Source organism: Haemaphysalis longicornis, unplaced genomic scaffold, assembly GCF_048455015.1.
Source record: "Haemaphysalis longicornis isolate Haplotype H1 unplaced genomic scaffold, Haemaphysalis longicornis Haplotype H1 scaffold_4, whole genome shotgun sequence".
Taxonomy (NCBI): domain Eukaryota; kingdom Metazoa; phylum Arthropoda; class Arachnida; order Ixodida; family Ixodidae; genus Haemaphysalis; species Haemaphysalis longicornis.
The window spans coordinates 39,370,708-39,386,815 of NW_027526361.1; the positions used below are offsets into that span (position 1 = coordinate 39,370,708).

The 16,108-nt window shown below is 50.1% G+C and overlaps 1 protein-coding gene across 1 annotated transcript in view; it reads left to right on the forward strand.

Annotated features, from left to right (window-relative positions):
* Window positions 1-16,108, forward strand: part of LOC144179722 (nephrin-like) — a 30,541-nt gene extending 14,433 nt beyond the window's left edge. The window contains exons 2-9 of the mRNA XM_077708165.1: window positions 1,372-1,749; window positions 3,526-3,633; window positions 4,587-4,790; window positions 6,809-7,098; window positions 8,717-9,038; window positions 9,437-9,635; window positions 11,518-11,770; window positions 15,189-16,108. Of these exons, the coding sequence (XP_077564291.1) occupies window positions 1,372-1,749; window positions 3,526-3,633; window positions 4,587-4,790; window positions 6,809-7,098; window positions 8,717-9,038; window positions 9,437-9,635; window positions 11,518-11,770; window positions 15,189-15,419 (1,985 nt within the window). The 3' untranslated portion in view covers window positions 15,420-16,108. The remainder of the gene's footprint in view (window positions 1-1,371; window positions 1,750-3,525; window positions 3,634-4,586; window positions 4,791-6,808; window positions 7,099-8,716; window positions 9,039-9,436; window positions 9,636-11,517; window positions 11,771-15,188) is intronic.

Sequence of the window (16,108 nt, forward strand, 5' to 3'; positions counted from 1 at the left end):
TCTCCTTGTCCCAAGAAGAAATCGAAGGCTGACCACATCGCTTTTTCTTCCAGTTTCAGTCTGTCCGCTCTCCTCTCGGTGTACTTGGTTTTCGCTTTCTGGCGGTCTTTACTTGACAAAGGCGAGAGGCATTGGGGCGCTGCCACACGTGTCAGGGAATATTTGTGAACCACGCAGCGACAACAGAAGAAGCGATGTTGATTTTCCGCTTTTTCTTGTAGCGTAACACTCCAACATCGTTCCTGTGTTCAAGCTAAACGAGCAGTTAAAATGAGCTGCGCCTACACCAAGGCATTGACACTCAGCTGAAACGCTTGCACTAATGTCGTGGCTCTGTTTCCCTACTTTTTCATAAAAAATGTTAAGACATGCGACCAACACTTCAGCTATAAATAAATGACCACTCAGGTGACACCTTATGAAAACCTCGCTTTTAGAATCATATAACACATTTACGTTGACTACTAATTGCTATCTAGAGTAATGGAGTCTTACTAACATATGCGTACAAAATACGAGTTGACTGCATCCGTTAGAAGATGCACATTCCTCTAGAATAAGTTCTGTCAGAAAAAAAACCCGCCATACGAGAATTTTATCAACCTTAAAAATGGGAACGTTCTGCTTACCTCCTCTAAACTAAATGCAAAAATAAGGCAAACTGCGCAACAAAGGATAGGGCAGGACGATACTGCAACAAATGTAATCCCTGGTCCTTGCTCTGGTTCCTGGGAGCGATATATAAGAAAAACAGCAGCATTAGTCGCCACTGGCTGATGTTTCTTAGGTATACGCTTAACTACCCAAACGGAGGATACAAAGCTATCAAATTTCTACGTACATCCCAGTTTACGTTTCAGCTACTAAGCTTGCAGGTAGATGACATGAAAATTCTAAGTATGAAATTTCTACAACTTCCTTGTCATCTACCATGTCGCAGAACTGCTACTAGCCTATTTTCCTTCGCTCTTGCATCGCACCTGCTTGCAGATGTGCCTTCACCATGCTCCTGCGTTACGTAAAAGTTCATCTTCGCATCGCTCTAGTCACGTATTTTAAAGGTGGGCTGGTGGCCATTTAGGATGGGAAGGAGTGAGCTAAGAATTACGTTCTGGTTTGATAAAACCCTTCTTCCTTTAATAACAATAAACACGCCACGAGCCTCACTCGCAAACCACCAGCATTACACGCATGCATATAACTCGAGTAAAGCAGCACAGGCGCGGTCGGAGGTCAATGGGAGAGGCCTTCGTCCTGCGGTGGACCTGTTGTTGTTGTTGTTGTTGTTGTTGATGATGATGATGATGATGATGATTATGATGATTACGATATAAGCGCCCTCTCATCCGACCGCATTCAACTCCGTTCCAGCGGCGGCGACCGAGTGGCGGTCCCAGGACGCGCTCGTGGTGGGCCGCCTGGGCGGTCGTGTGGAGCTCGAGTGCGGCGCGGCCGATCCCGGGCTCTCGGGAAACGACGGCGACGAGCCCTCGCTGCTGCTCTGGTTCCACGAGTCCCGGCCGGCGACGCCGCTGTACAGCGTGGACGGGCGCCGCACGGGCGGCAGCGGCATGGCCGGCGCGCAGCACAGCATGTCCGACGTGTGGGCGGGCCGCTCATACTTCAGCAGCGTGTCGCGTACGCTCCGCCTAGAGGACCTGGCGGCGGACGACCAGGGCCGGTACCGCTGCCGCGTGGACTTCCGAAGGGGACGGACCAGGACCTCGACGCTCACGCTCGTCGTCAGGGGTACGGTCGAAAGACGCTTCTACGAAGTTCATAGTTTGGCGAACTTCTAGCCTCAATGAATTACTACAGTAAAACTTCGTGGTTACCAAATCCGCGAGATAGGAAGCTGACTTCGTTATAAGCGATACTTCGTTAAAAGCGGGTACATTCTGATCTCATTGCATTGCAGGGGGGACCGTACAGCCCTTCCAATAAAGAGATATTTTGAAAAAAGCGATTGAGTAATAAGCGTGCTTACTGCGTTTGCAGCTAGGGATGCAAATACGCGACAAATCTTTTCGTTGTATTTACTCTAGCTGGTTATACGCGCAGACACAGGAGGCAAAGTATTTTTTTTTTTTCGTTTTAAGTTATTCCCCGCAAGAAACGAGCTGCAATTGCCGGTCATTATTCATACGTCGAAACAGCGAAGTCTTCACGCTGGAACGCGATGACCTAAAACAAAGACCTCAAAGCCAGGCTTCCACGGTATGTCACAGTTGTGCTTCGACCAAGGAAGAGCAAAAGAGAACAGCGGCATGCAGTGTGCAGGGAACGCGAGGTGTCAGATTGCTGTCGCCGAGAGAAGATACCATCGGCAGCATAGCGGCGGGGAAAAAGGGTCGAGGGAGTGTTACAGAGACAGCAGCGCGACACTTTCGCTTTGACACGATGGTGGAAATAATGCGGCCCCCCTCATTCTGAGCGAATCTTTCTTGTACCGCCATTCGTTCCTTGTTTGTCTTTCGCCGGCTTTTGTCTCTGCTCGCGGTGCTCCAGGCCTTGTCGGCACCGCCACCGTCGTTGCGATGTTGCGCTGCCAGATCGATGGACGCATGCAACCCTTGTCTCTAGTTGAGAATGGGGCATCCGTCGACGCCCCGTGTTTGCTTTTTCACCCCACCTCATGCAGATTTGACTGCATACTTCGCGTTTCCGTCGAAGAGGCAGACGGCCAAGATTGTCTAAAGCCTGACAAGCCTGGTCCTTGAATTCGGGTGCCATAAAGGGAGGGCAGGCCGAAGTAGTGGATTTTTGAAAGGGAAAGTAGGAGCGGTAGGAGGCGGAGAGTGGGTGTGGAGTAGTCTTAGGGAGCTAGGTGGAGAGGGTGCGTACGTACGCATAGCAAAGAAATCAGTCACTCGACGGCAACGTCAGACTTGCCTGCCCAAAGTTGATTTACTTTGCTCTTTTCGGACGATCGAACGCTGCTTGAACAAAACAAAGAAAACCCTCCCAACTTCCGAACTTGTTCTTTTCATGTCCTCCGATCCTGTTGATCTATTTTCTTTATCTCGTTTCCCAGTCTGAGACACGAGAATTGAATTCGGAAGCTGACGATTCGACGACATCGAAGGCTGGTGGGTGCCACATAAAAAGAGCGGCAAAAAGCATTTGGACGGGTACAATAAACGAAATTCCGATCGGTATTTTTTGTTTTATCAGAGCAAGTCTAACCTAGAATACGAAACGCAGAGATTTGCGAAAGACCAAAGGTTCTTCAAATGCGAAAAGCGTAGAGCAGGGAAAACCCCTTTTGCTTTCTCGCGGCCGTAATGAAATAAGCGTTCGGGCGAGCCAAAATGCACCGACCTCTGTGCATCCGTCTAAATAAAAAGCCTCTGATTTGGTGCGCTCGACTTTCTCGTTACCCGACCAAGAAAGAAAGGGGGAGGAAGAAAGAAAGAAAAAGAATAAAGATGCCAGGCAGGGGGCGAAGGGAGCTGGGAGCTTTCAAGGAAGCGAGGACAGTAGATCTATCGGGTCCCACGTTCCGCCCTTTCGCTTCCTTCGCAGAGGAGCCGCACAACGTGACCATTGGAGACGAGCATGGAGTGGAGATGCGAGGCACGGTGGGACCTTTCAACGAGGGTGACTCGCTGGCGATCGTCTGCACTGCCCACGGTATCGGAGACGGAACGGAGGGGTGTGTAGCGTAGACAGGCGCCCCCCAACCCCCACGTCTGCTCCCGGCGTTTCGACATAGAGCTACTATGTGTACATTGAGCGAGTGACGGGTGTCCCTCGGCTTTAAGAGCTCGAAGCCCGGAGTTACTTTTTGTTGCAGTAGGAGGGTAAGATAGACAGCTTTTTCCGCGTAGAATAAATAAATAAATAAATAAATAAATAAATAAATAAATAAATAAATAAATAAATGAGCAAATAAATAAATAAATAAATAAATAAATAAATAAATAAGCAAATAAATAAATAAATAAATAAATAAATATATAAATAAATAAATACTTCTATGTTCTGCACTGCCTTATGGCTTGACTTAAACGATACAATTGAAAAAAACTGAAAGAACTGGACGCTAAAAGACGGGATGATTTTCTGTCCACACGGTTTAATCACGCGTTTTCATTGCACGGGACTAAATTACGAGGCAGAGACAGAAATCGTTTAGGACTGTGCAGTGTGTGCGGGCTATTGGTGGGGTATTTATTTATTTTATTTATTTTATACATACTGCAGACCACGGTTGTGGTTCCGGCAGGACGAGCACTTGAATATCACAATACGACAAAAAGAGCGGAAGGAACAAAGGAAAAAAATCACCGAATTGACCGCAATATCTCACAATAATTGACGATATACATATATCTAAGTGTGAAGATGGGGCACACTGCCGACTTAGTGATATTTCTTTGTCTCTATTCAAACCAATTTGAGGTCATAACTGCCATGTCGGCCTTCAGATAGAAAGTGACAGGGGGAAGGGTTCTGACTTCGTTCCGGGGGCCGCATCTTACTCCTCCGCGGGCCGCAGCTTGCCAACCCCTGCTTTAAGTGTACATCACACGTGATTAGTTTTCGAGCAAACACCAGTGCCTCTGTGCTGCTCTCGCACAAAGGGCGGCCCCCACCGGAGCTGTCGTGGTGGCAGGAGACGAGGCTCCTTCGCGACAACAACTCGTCCGGCACGGCGGACGAAGCGGTCTCGAGGAGCGCCCTGCGGATAGAAGCCCTCGAGCGGAGTCACCTCATGGCGCGGATACGGTGCAAGGCGAGGAGCGGGGACCAAGAGGAGGAAGCCAGCGTCGCACTCGACATGAACCGTGAGGCGAAAAATGAATTTCTCGCAGGAGCAAGTCGCGCAGGTTTACTATCGAGCGGCGAAAAATGATACATTGTACTGGGAGAAATTAGCGTGTCTTGTCATATTTTGCACTTCTTCGCTTTCTCGACATTGCTCTTCATTTGGTTATCCGCACTGTTGGTGCCTCGCCAATGACGCACGTCGGTATCACGCATGCAAGCACAGAAACTTAACATTCAGTGCAGAACCCTTAGTATCGTATCGCTCCCTTTTCGGCTTCAATTAAACGTGTTTGGCAGGATCAAGAACATGTTGTCAAAGAAATTTTAGATGGGGCTCTGAAGGGGGTAAGGGGCAAGTCCTACTCGTGTATATGAAGTCTCCGAAAACTCTAAAAGAGCACATTTTTAAAACTAGGTAAATGTCTTTTAGATCAACCCGTGATTAAAATTTGGTATTAGTTTAGTGAGGTCATCCCAAAACATTAGGAAGTACACAAGAAGGGAACTGGAAGTGGGAACCTATTTGTAGTATCACTTTCACTTTCGGAATCAGGATTTCTATGAAAAACCGCACTTGTTTCCTACCCTCATACTCGTAAGCAACGCGTATCCACGCCCTGTGCCCTCACCACAGAGTGACACGACGTGCTATGCTTGCCTTTCCGTAATGTGTTCGGTCTTTGGGGAAGAAAGTCACGGCCACATTATTTGGCGCGCAGAATGGTACCTGAACGAGTCACTTGGGTGAGTACGCGCATGCGTAAGGTGTTTTCAAGCGCCCGGGCACCTAGGACGGCACAGTAGCATTAGCATCGGCTTTCTGCTCACCTCATGGATTCCCGGACTAGGGAACCACTCCCACCTCAGAAAGCTCAAATATACGTTTCTCTCTCTTTATCTCGTACTCTCTGTCTCTCTTAGCATCGACTTTGCACATAGTGCACCGGGATTCCTAGCAAGCCGCTTCAAGTTTCCTTAATTTGGGAAATTGTAGCTAACCATGCTTGCGACTTAAGTGAAGTGAGCTCTATCCCAACCTTCTGAGTTTGTTTATTTAAGTTCGGAGCGCTTTAGGTGCCTGCATTGCCGTCGCAGCTTGTCCTCGGTCACGGCGTCACTCCCCCAAATATAGGCTTCGAAGAGAAAACCGCTACCCCTGGCCGGGATCAAACATGGGTCCCTCGTTACGAAGCTAATATCTATCCAATTGCGCTACAGAGGCACACGTTACTTATGTGCAAAGTGTTGGGGGTGATCTTTGCTTTGCGCCGCTGCCACGGACGCTGCTTTTGCTAGGCCGGAAATAAGTGCACAATATTTTAAAATAAGCGAAACATGATGCCTTACCGCATGAATTACCCTAAACTAATGAAGACACACTCAAGTGTCTTTTTATAGGCCTTTTCAGGGGCTGCGGTGCTCTCTCTTGATTAATTTTGGTATCAAGGCCAGGCTGATACTGAAATTAGGCAAGAGAGGGCGCCACAGCCTCTTTTGGCGGGAGAGTACGAGCAACGCCGCCTGTTGCAGACAATGTTATACAGGCGACGTTGCAAAAAACAACACAAAGACAAGGTACTCACAGGAATAACAAAAGGGAAACACTGGCGAATCACTGCTCCTCCCTTCCGCCATCACCTATCACGTTGAGTGGAACTGCTTTAATGTTTTTCATTTTTGTTCGTGCAGCGATGCCTTTTTACCCTGATTAAGTTACTTGTGTGTCCGCCCCCCCCCCTCTTGTGTTCACTTCAAAGTTCGTTTCATAAAATCTTCCTGAGCCTAAAATTTTCCCCGGAACGTACAGCATCAAAAGCACTCTAGTGCTGCTCCACACCAAACTTATCCCGCTGTCCTTAGTTCTCCTGAGCGCAGCTACCTTACTCTTATCAATTCCTTCAATTTTCAGCCAATTTTAGTTGCTTTAGACGATGAAGGGCTCACTTGATGTTAGAATTTGTAAAGGGATTGCCTTTTTTTTTTGTGGCTTGTATTAAAAACTCCGTCGGCGGACGCTGCTCCACCCACTCCACAGTGCGTCCCCTGGGCGTATCCGTGGCGGCCCCGGCCAGGGCCCTGGTGGCCGAGCAGCCGGCGCAGTTCCGGTGCGACTCGTGGGGCTCCCGGCCGCCCGCGAACCTCACCTGGTGGAAGGGCAGCCGGCGCATGACGCGCAGCCTGGCCACCGTGGACGAGTCGAGCGGCCGCACCACCAGCGTGCTCGCCTTCACGCCCGGCGGAGACGACCACGGACGCCGGCTGCGCTGCCGGGCCGCCAACGACCGCGTGCCCGGCAGTGAAATCGAGGACGCGCTGAAGCTAGAGGTGAGCCTGAATCACTCCGTTACACCGGCGACACCGATACAAAAGAAGTAGTAGTGACTTTCTTGACGTTATTCGCTAACAAAGAAGGGAGTTTCTTATTACGGTGTCTACAGCTAACGAGCAAGCAAGCACGCACGCACGCACGCACACGAGCGTATGTGTATGTATGTATGTATGTATGTATGTATGTATGTATGTATGTATGTATGTATGTATGTATGTATGTATGTATGTATGTTTGCATGCATGCATACACGCATGTAATTGCGTATGTGCGTGTACGCGAGTTACTTCCCTCACCGGTCACCATTGTCGGCACCCTGACCTCATTGCAAGTTCTGGCGATTGGGGATAAGTACCGCATCTACTTCTCGCGGCACATACGTGGAGTCACTCGTCTTCCTCATCCTTCAAGAACGTGCTAAGTCGGAGACCAAATTGAAGACGCGGGAACTGGCTTCAGCCCATGGGATGCAATACGAATGTAAGATGGTGCAACTCTTCATGCGGTAAAAGAAGCAGCACCTAAACCACAGAAGGACACAGAGCAGAAATCAAAGCCCGTCATTTAGACACTCGATGTATATACGCACACAAGAAAGAAAGCCTAAGCTGAACAAAAAATAAAGACAAGAAAAGACTAAAAACTGACGTCGAAAGCGCAAGAAGGCATAAAAAAGACTGCAAGAAAGAGAACTCCTTTCCGGGATCCGATACTCGGCAGCATACCTTTCGCAGATCAACAGCTTTATTCCGCACAAACTGCAGCGATTTTCTTTCTGCGAGGGAGTTTTTACACAGCCTGCGCGAACACTTTTTCTGTGAGCAAGTATTTCGGTGAATGCATTGAGAAATTTATTGGCCCGAAGAATGGAGCTTTCTTATTCCAGGACGCTATCGCGGCTGTCACCGATAGTTCCAGTGCGTTCCGAATATAAGCCACGAAACCTCGTTGTTCTCGCAAGGCAACCACCTGGGTCAGCGAGGCAAGACCGAGCGTGAGGCGGGAACTCTGTCAGGCACAGTAAGAGTCTAGCGGAGCATAAAGGCTCATTCTCTGCTAATAGCACGGTTGGGGGGGGGGGGGGGGGTATTTCAGGCGATTCAGCCGCAGTTATGTCAGTCCGCGTCTATAGGAGAAAGGGGCGCCACCGCACAAGGAATATTTGGTGCCCTGGGTCGTATCGCGCAGGCGAGGTGTTTGCCTGCTGACTACCACATCCCAGCATACCGTGGTATCCTAATATTGTTGAATTTATGCAGGCTATGTTGATTGAGTAGGTTATTGGTGGTGTAGGATGAGAATTGCCTGCAGGCTTCTTCACAGTCAATGATTAGAAGAACAAGTGGTGAAGGCGCGCAGGAGCCCCGTGGAGAGTAATCGTTGTGATAACGAAATGCGTGGGCCACGACCTGAAGCTCTACATCAGTCATCAGCTACTGTCAAGTGCATGCGAATGTTCAAAAGGTAGAAGATACAGGCGTTTTGTCACGAACAAGTACGGCAATGCTGCCATTGTCTAGCTGGAACACTTCCCAGCTGACAACTTCGCAAGCGGAAGCCGACAGCAGCGAAAAAGCGGCACAGCCTTCAGACCTTTCGCCTCGGCCGTCGCAGGTGGAGTTCGCCCCATCCGTGCGGCTTCAGTTGGCCGGTGGCTCTGCCGTCAACGAAGGCGGTGACGCCCGGTTCGAATGCAGCGTCCGCGCACACCCTGAACCCTCCGAGCCGCCTCGATGGCTCTGGGAGGGACGGCCCGTCTCGACGCTATCCGGTCGAGGTGCGGGCAGCGGCGGGCAGCACCGTTTGGAGAGCAACGGCTCCCTGCACATTCTCACGTTACTGAACGTCCAGAGGTGGCAGCAAGGCCGCTACGCCTGTCTTGCCCACAACGCCAGGGGGAAGGCGCTCAGCGCTCACGTCATCCTCCTTGTCCGCTGTGAGTTCGCTCTGACTGACTTTCATCATTTGTCAACACCGCAAGAAGCTCTCGTTTTCTAGATGGTCTCAAGCAGGAGCGAAATTTACATATCTCGACTTAAACATTGCCGCTGTTAAAGTGATCATGGAGACCACATACATCCTTTGTATTTCTAAGCGTTACTCCCCGAAAACATGCTCAACTTCATTCTTGTATAAAATGGCGTCCTTTGCACAAAAAAAAAAAAAACGATAACAGTTTTTTGCACATTTTACCTTTCAAGCTACATACAAAATCTCAGCAGTAACGGCGTTGTAGATGCGTTCCAAAAGCAGAGTAATTTCTGTCGAAACGTCAGAAAGGGCTGAGTACGTGGCTACCACTGTTGCCCAAACGGTGGGCATCGTGGATTGCAGATGCGCCTCGGTGTGTGCCCAACCAGCGGCGCGAGTACCAGGCAGCGCTGCACCAGGCGCTGCTGGTGCGCTGTCGCGTGGAAGCTGAACCGGCTGCGCCCACGCTCTTCAGCTGGACCTTCAGCAGCGGGCCGCACGAGCAGCCGCTCACGCTTCTGGACCACAGCCGCGCAGCCGGGGGCCTAGAAAGCCTCGTCCGGTATGCACCAGCCGCCGACAGATGCTCTAGCAGCAGAACTGTTTAAGCTTGAGCTTGGTCCGTTGGCGTTCGCAAAAAAATAGCAAGAAAAAAAAAAACGGAGCTGCACCACTTTTTATGCAACATGGGAAAGGCCATGCCATCATTTAGTATTGCGATATTTGGTCAGACCTGAAAAAAAGGCTGTAGTCACGTCATGTCGCGTTTTCAATTACGTAGCGTTATTCTGTCTGAGTTATAGTTGATTGATTGATTGTAGGGTTTAACGCGCCGACGCAACGCAGGCGATGAGGCGCGCCGTAGTGGAGGGCTCCGGATTAATTCTGACCACCTGGGGATCTTTAACGTGCGCCGAAATCTCGTACACACGGGCGTTTTTGCTTTTCGCCTCCATCAGAAAAGCGACCGCCGCGGCCGGGAAACGAACCCGCGACCTCTTGCTCAGCAGCGCAACGCCTTAGCCACTGAGCCACCGCGGCGGGTGTCTGAGTTATAATATACGCACAGAATCTACACATACTTTGGCGGTTCAGCACAACCATCTAGTGGCGTACCAAGAATTTGATTTCAGGGGGTGCCGGTCCCAGAAAAAAAGAAAGGGAGACCCCGACAGGAAGAGAGAAATGTAAACAAAAAAATAAATTCAACATCAAAAAACTATTTTTTTTAATTCAGTAGGCATGCTTTAAATAACCTTCCTATTATTTTTCTGATTTTCTTGCGATGTGGCTAATCCTGGAGGGGAGAGTAGACGCCGCCAAAGCTGCGTAAGCTTGGTACATGAGTTTCGGCAGAAAAAGAATTATCCTCGTAGTAGTTATTCGGCGATATAGGCAGAATAAGTGGCATTGCCCATTCGACTCCCGTCCCTCCCCTGAAAGACAATTAACTGCCATTGGCTGCAACGCGTTCCATAATGTGTGCCTCAGAAATAAACACAAAGAAAAGGCATACGAAAGAGGAAGCCAGGGCTTCAAGGAACAGCACCCGCGGTTGTGGCAAACACCTTCAGAGCGTCGCCCAGAGAGGACGCGTTGCAATCTATTCTGAAGCTCCCACGTCCCCGGCCTCGCCAGTCTCGACATCAAAAGGTTCACCGCTCACACTCAGAAGCGTATATACTTGCTTGACGTGACCCTATTTTTACTTAACTGGGTGGTTGCAAAAAATAGGACATGGATAGAACGACTGTTCCGTACATTCGCGAGGACTGTTCGTAGCTCAACGCGCTCTAGATGGCCATAACTGAAGAAGCGAATTGTGCCTTCGGGCAGCTGTACCGAGCGGCCACAAGTGACTTCACGAAAGATTGAGCAGGCTTAAGTAAGTTACCTGGGCTAGATAAAAACGAATTTTTGCATTCAACTGCTCGCCAACAGCCCAACGCCACCTGTCCTAGACCCACTGCCATGGCTGGGTCAGCCGCAGTTCGCAGCAGTCTCAGAATGAAATTGTCTGCGCCATAGGCAAACGGTGATCACCGTTTTCAATCAAGTTCGTCTTAGTCCGCGCTGTGGTCGTCGGCCGCGGTAGGCATAGCAACCAGTCTTGTATCCACGAAGTCCAGCTGTTTCCCAGGCAATGTTAACATTGTAAACGTCAATGAAAGGTGATTGCACTACGGCTTCGAAGCCGAAATCACACTCTAAAGCGTATATACTTGCTTGACGCGACCCAATTTTTACATAACTGGGCGGTTGCAAAAAAATAGGACGCGGACAGAACGACTGTTCCGTACATTCGCGTATAGACTGTTTGTAACTCAAGGTGAAAGGTGATTGTACTACGGCTGCGAAGCCGCAATCTTTCCATACGGTCTATGCGGACAAGCTTGCTGGCATCCCCTGGATGGCACATTCACACTGTCCACGGTGCCCTGCAGTTACGTGCCCCGTAGCGAGCTGGACTACGGCACCCTCGCCTGCCTGGCCGGCAATCCCGTGGGCACAGCCCGGGCGCCGTGCTTCTTCACAGTCCGGGCTCCAGCACCCAGGTGTCGGCTCGCGCATCCTGGACCCCGGCTCGTGTGCGTCCCGGCCACGCCTCTCGGGGAGGATTCATCAATGGTTGTCCAACTTAGGGACGCCCGTGGCCTCCTCAGGGCGTCGCTGAGGTCTACCCAGCCCGTGTTTATGGTGCTTAAAATTTCAATTTCACCCGCGAGCATATCATGAATGTCTGGTTGTTTATGTGCGTGTGTACCCGTCGTGGTGGCTCAGTACCCATGATAATTTGGGCTGCTCAGAACAAGAACGCGAATTTAGTTTTTGCCGAGCTCAGCAAGTTTGCGATCAAGTAACTATATACAGAATAAAACGCGTATATATAGAATAATTCCGTGTATACGATATTTCAAAATGTACAGCAGTACGTTTACAGGTGCGTTTGCAGGTGCAGGTGAAGTAATACTTCAATGTCCTCGATTTTATTCAGCTGGAGCATAAGGCTTCAGGAGAACATTTACAAAGACTCATAGTGCCAATATTGGCAAGCGTTACTTTTTATTCAAAGATCAGTGCCAAGCATTCATTTTATTTGATTGATTGTGGGGTTTAACGCGCGACGCAACGCAGGCGATGAGGCGCGCTGTAGTGGAGGGCTCCGGATTAATTTTGACCACCTGGGGATCTTTATCGTGCGCCGAAATCTCGTACACACGGGCGTTTTTGCTTTTCCCCTCCATCAGAAAAGCGGCCGCCGCGGCCGGGAATCGAAAAAAGCATTCATTTTATTTGTAAGAGAAGAGCAGTCTACAGGTTAACACGGGTCTTCTTAAATCATACGAAAGTGTTCTCACAATGCCATTTTACCAAACATTGTTGTCTGCGTTGCACGCTCTAAGGAAATCCTGCGGTTCGCAACGCACCGAAGTCACCCATCCGCGCAGGCAACGATGAAATATCGGCGAATGACGATGTCGAGCAGACGATTTGACTCGAAAGTTCAGTCTGCGCTGTGCAAGCATGCAAGCATGACGTTCCGCATTGCGCAATGCCCCAGCAAATGTCACATTTTGAGCCAAATGGTATCGTTGCTGTCATTCGCCGTAATCGCTTTGTTGGCGACAGTGATTGGGTAATTGGTTGCGTTGTGGGTAAGCAGAACCCCGGGACTGCCTAGAGTGCATAGTTAAAAAAAAATGCACGGGGCGTTAGTAGTGTTTTGATGTGCGAACTTTTTACGTAAAAAAATATGTTTACAGCACTGCTCCCCGAATATCTAAGTGTGTTTTCACGCGGGTACCGATGCGGACACTAACTTGCATGAGCAGCCGGGTTGAAGTTTCCTGAACGCATGACCTATTGCGAACGTTACGTGGTACAGTTGAACCTCATTATAACGAACACCGATATAGCGAATTATCGGCTATAGCGAAATCAATACAGAAATTTGGTTGGTCACGCTTTATTTCACACGTATTCTTTTGTAACGAAACTGAAACCGTGAGTGCCGCGCGATATCGGATATAGGGGCGTACGGATGGGCCACGCGGCGCGCCGGAGTGATACTTGTCGAGCCGCGCGCCGCGGAAAATCGCCCTAGAGTGGCGTACGCGTACCGGGTTGCCGTGCGGCAGGTGCTTGTTTCGCTCGCTTTTGTCGAATGTCTTGGCGCTCAGAGGCAAAGTACCCAAAGATGGGGATACTAAATTGACTTTTCGCATGCAGATCTGCCGTCATACACGGTCCGTAGCCTCTGGGACGTGCTCTTGCCAGGCGGGAATTACCGGCCGCTGTAAGCATGCCACGGCTGTGTGCGCCTGCGTGAATGAAGCAAGGGACGAGACGTGCACAAGCAGACCCCAGCAGTGGGGAAAACCATCGGACAAAAACCGAAGCGGGACGTGAAAAAGAGCATCGTGGTCCTGTTCCGTGTATTTTGATTAGGAATGCATTCGCTCGACTCTCCTTTTCACCATGGTTGCGTGATTGATTGATTGTGAGGTTTAACGCGCCGACGCTACACAGACGACGAGGCGCGCCGTAGTGCAGGGTTCCGGATTAATTTTGACCACCTGAGGATCTTTAACGTGCGCCGAAATCTCGAACACACGGGTGTTTTTGCTTTTCGCCTGCATCATAAAAGCGACCGCCGCGCCCACGACGCTCGCGGCCGCGGCGTCGACTCTCGACTATCGCGGCCGTCGACGCTCGACGAGCACGGCCGTCGACGCTCGACGATAGGGGAAGTCGACGCTCGCGGCCGCCGCCGCGGCCGCGAGCGTCGACTTCCGCTTTAGTCAAGAGCAGCAAGCCCTGCTCCAGGGCTTTTAGTGGTGCGTTCGTGCTTGCGTGCCTGACGAGCCGTCGTTCTTTGACGTGTTCGACAGCGCGTCCACGGGTGAAGATTCCTCGGACGGATGTGGCGCGGTCAAATTTCGAGCAGCGGATCGACTCCGCTTTGCCCACTTGCGGTAAAAGGAGGGCGCGTATAAGTCAGTGCGAAATGTGGTCGATTCTCCGTTTCATCTTACGTATCGTGTCTTTCACCGCTTACCCGTAGCCTTTTGTAAACATCGCGAAACAAAGTCGGCAGGTAGGCTGGGTTGGCCTGGCTCTCGCTCTTTGCGTTGTTTACGAAGTGCCTGCTGCATATTCGTGTGTGTTTTTTTTTTTTTTTGGCAGCCACGGGGAGCCATCACAGCTATTAGAAAACAAGGTAATTTAGGGCAGTTGAGCTACTGAATCATATTAAAAAGGCAGAGAAACGGTCACTCACTTTGTCGGCCGCACAGCCCTAATCCAGGCTTCTCGGCGGTCTGTCTCGAACCACTTGCCGGAAAACGCATAGAACTTCACGAGGGGCTCCTTTCCCTTCGTGTTTAAGAAGCTGCTGTGGCACCCAACACACAACAATATCTAGTGTCCTGTCTTTTTGTCTGAGGCGCGCTAGCATGGCCAAGCAGCAAGAAGCGTGCGACAAGCGAATGTCCGGAAAAGCATGCCCTGTGTACGCCGATGAAATGTGAGCAAAGCCCCCCAGGGGAGGAAACGGCGCTGCATCCGTGCGGCGAAACTTGAGCCGTACACCCCTATAACGAAGAAATATTTGACCAGGAGGCTGAGAAGCTAATTGGAACCCCGCCCCCCCCCCCCCCCCTACCCTCCCCCGTAGTCCGAAGCTGCAGAAGTATAAAGGCCCTCTTGTTTCTGGACACTGTGGAAAACTTATCCTGCTCAGTGCTGTGAGTATCCACCAGACGAAGATCACATCCTTCACCAAATAAATCAGGACGCAGTCTTGTTTTGTGAACTCTGTTCTGTTGTAATTTTACGTACTCATGTTACGGTTCATTCAGCTGGAAATGCAACAAGGAGAAAGGTAAGGGTTACCTTGTGTATAGAGGATTCGAAGCCTCAAAAATGCGTTTTTGTATCAAGTAGTTTTGCGGGAATGAGACTGTCGACTTGTTATAGTCGATTTTTACCTATACTGTTATAACGAATATCTGTTATAACGAACTTATTTGCTGTCCCAATAGTAGTTCGTTATAACGAAGTTCGACTGTAACTAGCTTACACGAATGTTTTACCCTTTCGTTGTCTACCGCAGCTGAACGGACTCGCCTTCCATCGACACCTACTGGCCACTGCGTTCGTGGTGAGCGCGACGGGGCAACGCAGCGCCTCATCGGCTCCCATCCTCCTGACACCGGCGAGCCTCGAAGACCAACGCGTGCAGACAGCGGTTAACCACGCCGCAGAAGTGCGAGTCCGCTCGATAGTACTTCCATTGATTTCAATAATTTTGTACGAGGAAATATACAGCTTTCTTCCCGGGTGAGGTCTTGGGTGGAACAATAGTTGAGAAGATTACATTGTAGTCGACAAGGTTACAATGCAAGAAAATAACAGGCAATAACTAAACAGGAAGCTCGTAAAATTGTCGATCCGGCTTTCTCTTGGGGGGCTTGTCAAAAATGAAGTAACGGGCCGAAATGAAGAAGCTCACGCAGGTTTGAAACGTCTCTCAAGTAGCCTGCACATCTGGAGAGAAGTTTCTGTGGTTGTCGGTTCTGTACGTTTTATCAATGGTCACTGTACGGCTCAATCCAGATGTCGTTATTTTTCTGTGCTGGCGAAACGTATGCACCATCCCGGTGGCCTCAAGGGGCTCTGAGGAGTCACTCGAGGTCTCTCTTAAGTCACACGTCATCGCATAGCATGCATCGGGCCCTTTTCTCGAGGTTTCGTGTTTCCCCCCCATGCATGTTGTCAAACTTGATGCCAACGACTTCACACAGATCTCAATATCGGAGCTGTTGGTCAGAAGTTCTCCCTCCACTCTCGGTTGTTCGTGCCGAAGCTTTTATTTTACAAGCCACCCCTCCCGTTGGCACCAGTTTTACCCTTGCGTATCACCCCTGGTTCTCTCATGTCATGTTCCCATCGTGTTCATCGTGGCGGCTGTGGAGGGCTATCTGCACTTGACCGACATCGAAGCGCATCGATGCAGCAGGCAGGAAACGGACG